The 13,094-nt window shown below is 51.2% G+C and overlaps 1 protein-coding gene across 1 annotated transcript in view; it reads left to right on the forward strand.

The window, feature by feature from the left end:
* Positions 1-13,094, forward strand: part of SDK1 (sidekick cell adhesion molecule 1) — a 486,407-nt gene that overhangs the window by 231,707 nt on the left and 241,606 nt on the right. Inside the window, exon 2 of the mRNA XM_060173224.1 lies at positions 1,689-1,848. Coding sequence (XP_060029207.1) covers positions 1,689-1,848 — 160 coding nt within the window. The remainder of the gene's footprint in view (positions 1-1,688; positions 1,849-13,094) is intronic.

Consider the following 13,094-nt stretch of genomic DNA (forward strand, 5'->3'; position numbering starts at 1 on the left):
CTCTCTACCTCCTTCTCTCCCTCTCTCTCCCTCTCTCCCCCTCTCTCTCCCTCTCCCTCCCCCTCCCTCTCTCCCTCTCCCTCTCTCCCTCTCCCTCTCTCTCTCTACCTCCTTCTCTCTCTCCCTCTCCCTCCCCCTCTCCCTCTCTCCCTCTCCCTCTCTACCTCCTTCTCTCCCTCTCCCTCTCCCTCCCCCTCTCCCTCTCTCCCTCTCTCTCTACCTCCTTCTCTCTCTCCCTCTCTCTCCCTCTCTCCTCTCCCTCTCTCTCACTCTCCCCCCCCCCCGCGTCCTGTGCACTCAGGACAAAAGAACTCCTATATGTACGGATTTGATGCAAAATACACTGTCATCTTTAGCACTGTTAATATGCAATTTGATGCTTCATTTGTTAAGAATCCAGTGATTTAATTTAGCAGTGAGCTTCAGAAACCCCACAAATTCATCCAAAACATGCAGCTAGGACATGTGCGCTCAAGAAGAAAGTTCCCTTATTCAGAGCTCTACAGGGGGCCGGGTGGTGGCATAAGGACACGCTCAAAGACCCAGGTTCAAGCCCTGGCTCTCCATCTGCAGGGAGAAGCTGCACAAGCGGTGAAGCAAGGCTGCAGGTGTCTCTGTCTCTCTCCCTCTCTATCTCCCCTCCCCTCCCCTCTCAATTTCTCTATGTTCTGCCCAATAAAATAGAAAAAATGGCCATAGAAGCAGTAGATTTGTAGTCCTGTCACTGAGCCCCAGTGATAACCCTGGAGAGAAGGAAGGAAGGAAGGAAGGAAGGAAGGAAGGAAGGAAGGGAGGAGAGAAGGAAGGAAAAATAAATCTGTGACATTTAGACAATATTTGTTTGTTTTGTATGTGGCACTCACTGGAAATGGGCCCAGAACCTCACGAATGTGTAGTAGCATCATTCAGTGGTCTTTCCCGGTCAACATTTCTATTCTTGACTTTAGAGATAGAGGGAGAGCGAAAGGAGGAGCACTGTGCCACCATGCCTGGAGCCCCTCTTGCCGTCCATCTGCTTCCGCCTGGTGAGAACTATCATGTTCAGAACGGTTGGCTCCAGTTGGGATGTTTCCAGCCGTGTCTAGGTGACCTTTGAGAAAGCACTGCAGTGTCCTTCTGTCTGTCTTCCCCCTTCTGTCAAATGCATAGCAGCGGCACCGATGAGCACTGCCTCTTGCTGTCAGCCTGCCACTCCTCTCGGTCTGCTCCTTCAGCAAGCATCCTTCCAGTGTCCTCTCCACTCTTGGCCTTGCTGCTGGTGGCAGGAATTCAGAAGGCATCTTCTGCCCCTATGGGCAGGCCCTTGTGCGTGTGCTGCTGTGTGCTGTGGTGTGCAGACTGGACCGCAGCACCCACTCTGGCCTGCCTTCTCCTCGTGTGGAATGGTGGAAGGTAGAGGAGGGCCCCCTCTTTGAGGCCTGGAACTCGCCCTTGGACAGATGCCTTCCCCAAGCTAAATGCTCACCTGCCACTGCGTCCGGGATGCAAGCAGGCTGACGAGATGCTTTCCCTGCCAGCCGAGGCTGGGCCCGCGCTGCATGCTTCCAGGGCCCACAATCATTTACTGTCTGATTGGGCAGAGCAGCCATCATTTCCTCTTCTTAAAATGAGTTTTCGGTGAGCAATTGATTGGCTGGAGTCTGTTCTCACGGGCACTCACAGCCCTCTCTCTCTGTGGAATGTTTCAGATGAGGTTGTGCCCTACTTCAAGACGGAGCCTGGCCTGCCCCAGATCCACCTCGAGGGCAACCGCCTGGTCCTCACCTGCCTTGCTGAAGGGAGCTGGCCGCTCGAGTTCAAGTGGATGCTGGATGACAGGGAGCTCACCGCCTACACCAGCGAGTACAAGTAAGTGACTAGGCCAGAGGGCAGCTCAGCAGAGGGGCCACAGGGTCTGGGGCCTGGGCCTAATCCTGAACCATCTGCAGTGCTGGGAGTTCCAGGGATGGTAGACAGTGCTGTGAAGGCTTTCCTCTCTCTCCAGCTCTCTCTCATCTTTTTCATCCATGCTAAATAACAAAAGATGAGAAACTGGGCTGGGGGAGGGTGGTCAGGCCAGGCGGTGGCTCACCTTGTTAAGCACACACATTATAGTGCTCAAGGCCCCAGGTTCAAGCCCCCAGTCCCCACCTGCAGGGGGAAAGCTTTGCTAGTGGTGAGGCAGGGCTGCAGGTGTCTCTCTGTCCCTCTCCCTTTTCCCCTATCCTTTCAGTTACTCACTGTCTCTATCCAGTAAATAAAGGTAATACAATTTTTTAAATAATAAATGATTTTTTAAAAAACTGGGTTTGGGAGTCTCAGCAGGGTCATTCACACACACAGCTCTGCAGGAAAATAAGAAGGAAGGAAAGGAGTCCAGCTCAGGGCACTCGTTCATGGTTGTTGCCTCGGGCCTTAGTGGCAGAGTGGCAGGACTCTGGTCTGCACAGTGGGTGCACTGAGGATCCAGACGGTGGGTGGGAGCCCGCAATCAGAGTGTGACTCAGCTCCTGAGGTAGACGGTACCGGCACCTGGCCCTTCATCATTTGTTGTTGTTGTTGTTAACATAAGCCCATGAGTCAGCCAGCAAGGCTGCCGTGACACAGCTGTCGCAGGAGAGTGCCCCAAGCAGCTTGAGCGGGATCAGCCAGCCTTCTGTGGCCCCAGCCCCACCTGCTCTGTTGATATCCACAGAGAGGCCTGGGTCAGCTGCTTCTGAAGTCTGAGCAGAGCCCCTTGCTCATGTCAGAGCCAACAGGAAAAGATGGGCCAGCCACAAAGGCTCCTGGCCTGTGCTGGGCCGGGGACAGAGTGGGGTTCTGGGGGCCAGGGGCCAGGGTCCCTGGAAGAGAGGGGATGAGTTCTGTCTGAGGTGGCCCCACCCACACACTGCAGCCCTGTCTTGCCCAGAATCTCCTGCAGAGCCTGGCTCCTGGCCGGGTCCTGAGCCCCTCGGCTCTCCATCTGCTCCAGGTCTCTCAAGCTTCAAGCTGTGTCTCCAGCAAGGGCCCAGCGGTGAGGAAGCTCTGGAGAGTCCGGGGACTTGTACCCTCAGCTCCACTGGGCCTTACCGTGCTCCTGTTCAAAGGAGACAGAGACAGGAGCTGTCTGGACAGAGGCACTGAAGGAGAGACCGGCCCTCCGGGGAAGCCTGACCTCGGTGCACGCACCAGAGAGGGAGGCCACCGGACCTCTGCTAAGCCTGGCATCTGGGGAGTGGGGGGCTGAACCTGCGACCTCTGGACTCCCAGCCACAGGAGTACATTCAGCTTTCAGCCTAAGGGCTGTGCTGTCTCCTGCCCTCAGGCTCGTTTTAGCTTGGTTTTTCACTGGCCTGGGTTCTGCATGTGGCTGTGAGAGCCGTGTCCTTCCCTATTGGTCCTCCTGTTGCCACCCCCCAGCTGTCGTCACATACCACCGTGTGCTCAAGCGCCTGTGGGAGTGCTGTGACACGGCCAGGCCTTACCCGGGGCCCAGGCCCTGCAGTGCTCTGCGGCCTAGTCACTGGCACATGGAGAAGTGGGGACATTCACAGTCTGTTAGGAAGAAACAAGCTTGGCAGAAGGGTCGAGGGTCAAGAGGTGGTGTTTACTTCCCTTCGATCCACGTTCTGTCTGGACACAGAAGAGACACATCCCAGGGACACCCCTGCCTGGTGTTTCTCACGCACACATTCATAGAGTCTTTCATTAACTTAGACAAGTCAAGATTCTTTGATTCTCTATACCCGTGCCCATTTTTCTTGCTTGAGTGCTGGTGTTCTGTCTGCTGCTCTTCCCTGCGCATTTATTTCTCCTTTGGACTCGTCAGGCTCAGATTAACTGTGTGTAGATGCGTGCTCAGTGCCTGTGCTTCTTTCTGGTGTTGGTCCCCACCCAGCTCTGCTCCTTCCAACAGCAAATAGCTTTTCATTCAATGAGATGTGAATTCTCAGAGCAGTCCCTCCCACCTCTTTAAGATTCATTCTTCCTTTCTAATGTTTAGTCATTATTTTTCAAAAATTGGTGTGATTTACGTTATTTTGATTGACTTTGTAATAGTAATTGCAGTGAATATATAATACAAAAAGAAAAGAAAGAAAGCCCTTAGAAACTTTAAAAAAAATTATTTATTTTTCCCTTTGTTGCCCTTGTTGTTTTATTGTTGTAGTTATTATTGTTGTTATTATTGATGTCGTTGTTGTTGGATAGGACAGAGTGAAATGGAGAGAGGAGGGGAAGACAGAGAGGGAGAGAGAAAGACAGACACCTGCAGACCTGCTACACTGCCTGTGAAGCGACTCCCCTGCAGGTGGGGAGCCGGGGGCTTGAACTGGGATCCTTGCGCCAGTCCTTGCGCTTTGTGCCACTTGTGCTTAACCCGCTGTGCTACGGCCCAACTCCCGCCCTTAGAAACTTTTGGTCAAAGGAATCGGCTATTAAATTGACACTTTCATGAGTTTTTCTATCCAGGGACTGATTTACCCAGGGAGAAAAGTCAGTGTCTCTCAGGCATAGGCTATACCGTGGAAAGTTCTGTGGTATGCACAGGCTACTCAGATTCCAATAGGATCAAGAACAATGCGCACGTCCTGGCAGACTGTGCTTCTGATCAGTGTGGACACCGGCTCATCAGTGTTAATGGTGCGCGTGCAAGGACTCATCCCTCATGAGGCTTCACTGCAACAAGTGGGAATTTCTTTTCTTGTGGGTCAGCCAAGAGGTGCTGTGAACCAAGGGGTCAGTTTCCTAGTGCGACTTTATTATAGCAACACAAAAAGCACCCCCCAGTACCTATAGGGGCATCCTCTTCATGTCAGTCCACAGCGTTGCATATATGATAATGGCAGGGTGCCGACGTCTTGACACGTGAGAATAAAAGTGTCAATCACTACTTTAAGTATACCCAATGGTTCACAGCACTTCTGGGATGACCCACAAGGAAGAAAACCCACTCATGGCAGTGTCACGAGCGGTAACTGAGGCAGATGCTCTGCAGCACTGCCACAGAAATCCCACAGGAGCAAGAATGGTTTGGGGAGATGAGATTCCTCACACCCTGCTGACCAAGGGCTGCCGACCAGGAAGCGGGCTGCCCAGGACCACCATGTGGCTTTCGTTTCTTTTCCTCACATCACGGTGCCTGACTAGACATCCCACGCTCGTCTTGCAGACTGCTCCCCACCTGCTCCCCTCAGCAGCCCCTGCAGTTGTCAGATAGACTTCCCAAGGCTGCTCTGGTACTCCAGCTGAAAGCCACTAGGCACTGAAGTTGGGAGCTGTTTCTTGCCTGAAGCTGCACTCCTCCCCTTCCTCTGGTGTCAGTTATGAAAATGCCAAGCCTGCAAAGAGCAGGCCATGAAGATCTGCCTTCTCCTGCCTCCACTAGCAGCTGCGTCGTGTCGACTGTGCATGGTACCAGCTGGCCTTGCAGTCCTACCCATGAGGGACAGGTGCTGTCTCCCTCGTTCTGCTGTGTGGGCACAGGTGACTGACAAGGTTCAGTGACTCAGTGATCAAACCCAACTGGCACAGGTGTCATGGGCAGATTGTAGCTGGCACTTCCAAAAAACATTATTCTAGATCATTTGAGATCAAGCATTTTGTCATTCTGTCCAGTGTGTCTATATGAACCAGTGGTCTCTTCAGTTAAGGCATCAGGAGGAAGATGGGGACTCGGTGAGCCAGTGAGCTCTAAGGCACGAGGAGGAAGACAGGGGACTCGGTGAGCCAGTGAGCTCTAAGGCACGAGGAGGAAGACAGGGGACTCGGTGAGCCAGTGAGCTCTAAGGCACGAGGAGGAAGACAGGGGACTCGGTGAGCCAGTGAGCTCTAAGGCACAAGGAGGAATAACAGGGTGCTCTAACCCACCAGAAATCTGTCTCTTTGCATGACATGACCAGTCTCTGTGCCTCCATTTCTTTTCTTTTTCTTTTTCTTTTTTTGCCTCCAGGGTTATCGCTAGGGCTCAGTGCCTGCACCATGAATCCACTGCTCCTAGAAGCTATTTTCCCCTTTTGTTGCCCTTGTTGTTTTATCGTTGCTGTGGTTGTTATTGTTATTGTTGTTATTGATGTTGTCATTGTTGGATAGGACAAAGAGAAATGGAAAAAGGAGAGGAAGACAGAGAGGGCAAGACAAAGATAAACACCTGCAGACCTGCCTCATCGTCTGTGAAGCAACCCCCCTGCAGGTGGGGAGCCGGGGCTCAAACTAGAATTCTTATACTGGTCTTTGTGTTTGTGCCATGTGTGTTTAACTCGCTGCGCTACCGCCCAACCCCCTCTTTTTAATTTTTACTATTAGCTTTATTTAATGGGTAGAGACAGCCATAAATCAAAAGGGGGTGAGGTAGAGAGGTAGAGAGACAGAGAGACACCTGCAGCCCTGCTTCACCACTCATGAAGTTTTCCCCCTGCAGGTGGGGACTGGGGACTGGTCTTTGTGCACTGTAATGTGAGCACTCAGTGAGGTGTGCAACATCCAGGCTTCCTGTGTATCGGTTTCTGTGACAATATATGAAATAGAAACTGGATGACAGTTTATTCTCTTTTATTCCAGTGAAAATAGGAATGATTAAAGGAAAAGTTACTTTTTCTTATGTCTTATGAAAAGACAAAACGTTACTCTATGAATAAAAATGTTAAGTACATAGGGAGAACCTTTATAAGAAACAAGTAGAACTTGAAGAGAAGCAGGAAACCACACTGAGAGAAATAAAGGGAATTTTACATGGGGATCTAAGTGTTGTAGGAATGTCAGTTCCCTTAGAACTATTGTAGATGTTTTAACCTAATTTCAATTTAAAAAAAGTTTCAAAGCTCATCTAGAAATATAAACATGGAAGAAAAAAAAAGCCAACAGATTTTGAGAACATTAGGTGAATAATGGGAAAGAATTTTCCCTTCTAGGAGTTAAAGCAGTTTGAGATGTCTCATTAATCAGATAACATGGTGGTATAAAAATAAACAGAAAAGTCCCCAAAGAGAGTTTTAAACTAGACCATGTGTATATGTGTAGATTTTTATGTAATATGTAATATATGCAAATAATTTAACCAAATGAGCAGGGAAACCAATGACAAAGAAATTAATTATTTAGAGACAGTGTTCAAAATAGACTTTCCATTTACTCCAAATATCAAAATTTCAGATACAAAAAGAGTTGTTAAAAAATCATTACACTAGAGAACAAGGAGAATAATTTTTACTGATTTTTTTCTTCATTGGGGATTAATGGATTACAGTTGACAGTAAAATACAGTAGTTTGTATATGTGTAACAGTTCTCAGTTTTCCACATAACAATTCAACCCCCTCTAGGTCCTCTGCCATCATGTTCCAGGACCTGAACCCACCCCCACCCCACCTCAGAGTCTTTTACTTTGGTGCAATACACCAAACCCAGTCCAGGTTCTGCTTTGTGTTTTCTTATTTTTTAACTTTTTTTTTTATTAGTGATTTAATAATGATAGACAGACTGTGAGATAAGAGGGGCACCATTTGGGAGTCGGGCGGTAACGCAGCAGGTTAAGCGTAAGTGGCGCAAAGCACAAGCACTAGTGTAAGGATCCCTGTTCAAGCCCTCAGCTCCCCACCTACAGGGGGGTCGCTTCACAAGTAGTGAAGCAGGTCTGCAGGTGTCTATCTTTCTCTCCCCCTCTTTGTCTTCCCCTCCTCTCTCCATTTCTTTCTGTCCTATCCAACAACGATGACATCAGTAGCAACAACAATAATAACTACAACAATAAAACAACAGGGCAACAAAAGGGAAAATAAATAAATAAATAAATAAATAAATAAATAAATAAATAAATAAGAGGGGTACCATTTATACAATTCCCACCACCAGAGTTCCATATCGGTTGACGGTTGTAGCTCTGGCCCACTGAAGAGCCTGGGGCCCAATGAGGTGCAGCTCAGCACTGACCAGTCTGACGGCAGGGAGGAGGAATCGAGCATGGCCTCTCATTCACCCTCATTTCTGGCTAACTCAGGCAGGAGTCAAGCCAAACGTTCTCACCATGGTACAGAGCTGTCTGAAGGGTGGGTGGCCTGCGTGGAGGTGAGAGGCTGCCATGCCATATGTTGCTCACCACAGAGAGGACTAGAGTGTGGCTGAGCCCAGCTGCAGCATGAGGGGGTCATATTGAGCCCCTTTGGGGGGGGTCCCTTGGCATCTCCTGTAGCTGGCATTTCCATCTGTCAGTGTGCCCTCTGAGAGCACCGCCAACTGCAAGGTCTCTGGGACTTCATACCTGAGTGTGAGTGGACAGGTCATTTCCTTCTCTGAGCACGTCTGCAGAATGCAGGCAATAGTTACCTGCCCCTCCTGTCCTTCCAGACCAGACACCTGAAACTCCGCCTCAGACAGTCTAGTCTGTGTGCTGGTAGTGTGTCCAGCTGCCAACCCTACCAGGCTGTGGAGTAGCCCCTGAGTCCCCCAAGTCCCTGCCCTCCCATTCTATGGCTCTTTGAGCTGCTTGCCCTAAATATGGTGCCACCTCTCTCTCTCTCCCCTCTCTCTCTCTCTCTCTCTGCCGGCTGACATCAGTGAGTGAGCAGGGGGAACTGAGACTCAAATTCTCTGAATTCCTTCCTTTATCTCCTGTGGGGAATGTTTATCCCTGAGAACCAAGACCTGGGATCCAGAGGAGCCTAAGGGCTTGGAGGAGAAGCCAGCTACCAGGACTGGGGCAAGCCTTGGTCCCTGGGTTCAGGCTGCTGGCTTGGCACGTGGATCTGGGAGGACCGTGCTCAGCATCAAGGGGAACTGTCCCCAAGTTCATGCTTTCTCTTTTTGCTGGGCTGACATCTCCAGGTGAAGAAACAGAGAAATAGAGGGAGACAGGGAAGGACACCACGGCCTCGAAGCTTCCCCAGTATGGTGGGGGCCCGGCAGGAACCCGGACACTGTCATGGCAAAGCAGGTGTGCTTCCAGCCCCTGTCACCCTTTCCCCTAGTTCTATTGCCTGGTCACCGTGCTTCCTTCTCTGAAGCAGGACAAGTGGTGCTGGCGTCAGGCTGCCTCTTTTCAGGTCTCCTTTGAGAGTCGACTGTGCCCCAGCTGTGGCAGTTCTGTACAGGGCACATGCTGGCGGTAGGGGACTTCCCTATCTCCCAGACTGTTGAGTGGCTGAGTCGTTTCCAGCAGAGGCGGGGAGGCAGAGTCTGTTTAGATGAACACTGGGTTTATTCCAGGTTTGAGAAGCAGGTCACCGCTGACTCCCGTGGGAGTGCCAGGTGCAGTGGACCTGCTGAGAGTGGGCAGCTGATGAGCAGAACTGTGAGGAGAGTGCAGTCTCCTGGCTAACAGCTGGCGGCGGGGCCTGGGTGGGATGGAACCACAGCTCAGGATGAGTCCCCCGCCATGGCCCTTGCCTACACTGAATGCCACAGGCCATCCACTGGACAGTGTGACCGACACCCCCAGGGGGAGTGATCCTGCCCAGTGGGCTGTCAGCACTGTCTGCGACAGGCATTCCCAGCGATGGGGAAAGCCCCCCACACACACCCGCCCCGGGCTCTGAGGCGGGTGTTTTCCCCCCTCCTCATCTCTGTGTCAGCAGCCAAGCTCTTCCAGCTACTGCCCAAGTGTCCTTGTCAGAGCACGCCTCCACTCTGCCCCACCCGCCCCACTCTGGGTTGTGTGCTGGGCTTTTGGGCTCTGTCAGCCTGGGGAGTTTTCCAGATCACAGCTGAGTGGTCACACCAGAGAAAGCAGGACCGGACATAGTGTATGAAACACTTGTTTTCAAGACTCGACATCAGTCAGCCAAAGGCAGTGATGCCTGGCAGCCGGGAACAAGTAGGACAAGTCCTAAGGCTGCCCCAACTGGCACCTGGGAGGATGCAGGGCCTGGCTCTAGAGCAAGAGCCCAGTATAGTCTGGACAGCCTCCTGAGAGGAAGGGGCATTCAGAGATCAAGACAGCAGGCTTCTCAGAGCAGAGCCCAGGAGAGGAGAGAGCTGGGGAGAGACACACATGGAGAATGACCACTACAGAGTTTCCTTGGAACACGCAGCAGCATGCACATGAGCACAGCACGAGAGGAGACCACCCTGGGCAGGGAGAGGCACTCAGAGGACAGGGGCAGCCGCCCCACCTCTCCCAGGCCTGGCGGTGAAGGGGGCGCTGCTCTGGCCCACTGAGCCACTACTGGACAGTGTGCAGGCTTGTCCTGAGTCCCTGGGAGAGAGCTGTGGACACTGGGCCAGATATGACTCTGGTCCTGTCTAGGAAATCGTGAAGATGAGAACAAATCGTACCAAGCTGTTTCCACCGGGACAGCACTCCAGAGCATAGGAAACAAGCGTGGCCAACCCCACACGGGCAAAGATCCAGAGTCTGGAATCCCAGTCAAAGACACCAGGCACCCGCAGAGGTGGGAACGCACTTGATGTCAAGAAGCAGATTGGGGGTGCAGACCCAGCCCGAACTGCAGTGAGGGATGAGAAGTGAACTACAGGCCGGGACAGAGGCACACCTGGTTGAGCACACACATTATAGCGCTCAAGGACCTGGGTTCAAGCCCCCTGTCCCCATCTGCAGGGGGAAGCCTTTACGAGTGGTTAAGCAGGGCTGCAGGTGTCTCTCTGTCCCTCTCCCTCTCATTATCGCCCTCCCCTCTTGATTTCTGGCTGTCTCTAGTAAAAAAAAGAGAGCAAAGCGACGGAAAGACATCAAGCATCGTAGCCACTCAGATCAAGCACAAGGAAGAGGCATGAGAGGCAGGAAGCAGCTTCTGGCATTGAGATGAAAACACACTGGGTGGGTCCATGGGTGTCTTAGAGGCTGACCAGATAACATCAGTGACTGGGAAGATAGGGAGGGGGCATCCAGAGTGACAGGGAGGTGGGAGACAACAGCGGAGTGCAGTGAGAAGGACACCCTTGGACAGCCTGCGGCTGGGTGTTTGGGAAGGATTTGAAGGAGTAATACTAGATGCCCCACTCTTGATGGATATTCTGACTCCACCAACGTGGTGGGCCCAGTCCTTCCTGGGCGGTGCACCAAGGGGGCGAGGAGAACTCAGGCACCGTGGCTGCTGAGTGGACACGCTGCACAGAATTCTTGTTCCGGAGGACTTGACACATACAGACAATGTCCCTGCATAAAAGCTGCCAGCTGCTGGGGTGTTCATGACGTCACAGGAACAGAGCAGTACTCAGAGCCAGCCGAGATGCATCTGCTGGCTGGGCTGGGGCTCCACTTTCCGTGTGTGGGGGCATGTCTGATACCCACTGAGGGGTAGGAGTGTGTGTGTGTGTGTGTGTGAGGGGGGGCATGAGTGTGTTCGAGTGTGTGGGTGTGTATGTGAGTGTAGTGTGTGTGAGTATAGTGTCGGTGTGAGTGTGTGAGTGTATTGTGAATGTGTGTGTGGGTGGGTGTGTGAGTGTGACTGTATGAGTGTCAGTATGTGGGCATGAATATGTGCAGGTGTGTCGGTGTATTGTGAATGTGTTTGGGTGTGTGACTGTGTGTGTGAACTGTGTGTCAGTGTGTGGGCATGAGTGTGTGTGGGTGTGTGAGCATATTGTGAATGTGTGGGTGTGTAACTGCACACATATACATACAAACCATTTCAGTGCCATCAAAAGCCTAGAGGTACATCTGACATAGACTTTGCAACATGTCTACACTGACATTCACAGAACATGGCTTAGAGAGACAGAGACCGGAGTCAGAGCATGGTGCCCCATGCCCACGCAGTACACTATGCCCTGGAGCCTGTAACTCAGTGCCGACAGCGGGCCTGAGGTTCCCACAACACCCTGGGCCATTCCTTGTGGATGTGCCAAGCCATCAGCCTTGCAGCCTCCGCCCTGAAAACGCACAAGGAGCACAAGCCCTGCCAGTGGGCCATGGGTGCAAGCGTGTCCTGTGGACGGTGGGTGCCTGGGTGCACCAGGGCTCTGGGGGTGTCCTGAGTGTGCAGGGGTGCCCTGTGTGTGGGACCCCAGAACCATGGGTTCTCCACATATAGGAAGTCGGGGTGTGTCCAGGAGGAAGTTGACAGCCCGCTGTGGGAAGGCCACCCCTCTCCCCTGTGCTGCTCCGGGAGTCATCCTGGGGTCTCTGGGTGCGGCTCTCCTGCTCAGCAGAAACCCTTGGTTCTGTCATGATTCTGTGTTTGTTTTTCATGTTCTTTATTCCTGATTAGTGGAGCAGCCTGAGAAAGTGTCTGTTAGTTGGGGGGCTCTTCCTTGATATGAGAATGGAAGTGTGCCAAGCATGCTCTGAAAACTTCCTGTGTGGTTGTGACACATGTGGCTGAGCTCTTATCCTGCTTTTGTAGAAAGAGTCATGAAACCTTCTCTGCTTAGAAATGTGTGTTTATAAACAATAGGCTTGCAGTGAGTATTCCCATCTGTTAGGTGAGCATAACTCGTGGAGGGTTCCTGCAGTAGGTGGAACGCTTTGCAACCTGGATGTTTATTTCTTTCCCTGGTGAGACATCAGACTAAAGAGATGGTATGAAACAGCATCTGCCTGATATTCCATTCTGAGTCTGTTTCCTGGTTATTTAGAAGCTGTGCATCAGTTCAGTGGATTAACATAGACATTCAGAAGAATTTAAAATATATGCAGGATATTGCCAAAAAGGGAAAAGAGAATGAGTAGCAGGTATCTCTCTGTGATCACTTGGCAGGGTCACAACAGACCCTGGCCCTGCCCCCTGGCTTCTTGGGCTGCTTCTCTGCAAACTTGTGTTGGCTTTGTGTCCACCTGACCTCAGAGCCCCTCCTTATGCTAATCACAGCACATATAGTCAAGGCTGCGCAGCCTTCTGGCCTTGATTCATGATTTAAATAAATGGCATAGAGTCTTAGTGTTCAGTTTGATATTATCCTGATCATCTCCACTAATTAATTTTTTGTTTGCCATGAACCATTCTTCAGAATAGAATAAATTTTTGAAGATTAAAAGTCAGCAATATTTTTTCCCATAAAAGTATTTTATTAATCTTGCTATAAGGTCTCGAGAGAGAGAGAGATCAGAGGGAAGGTGTCCTTTGATTAATATTTGCTTAAAACGGAATCACTCGCATTGTCCAAATGTTTTATTCACTTAAGAGTCAGTGCCCACCTCTAACAATGATACCGTGTTCCTGGCTCAGGCTGACTAATTGGACT

The sequence above is a fragment of the Erinaceus europaeus genome, chromosome 15, assembly GCF_950295315.1.
Source record: "Erinaceus europaeus chromosome 15, mEriEur2.1, whole genome shotgun sequence".
In the NCBI taxonomy this organism is placed as follows: domain Eukaryota; kingdom Metazoa; phylum Chordata; class Mammalia; order Eulipotyphla; family Erinaceidae; genus Erinaceus; species Erinaceus europaeus.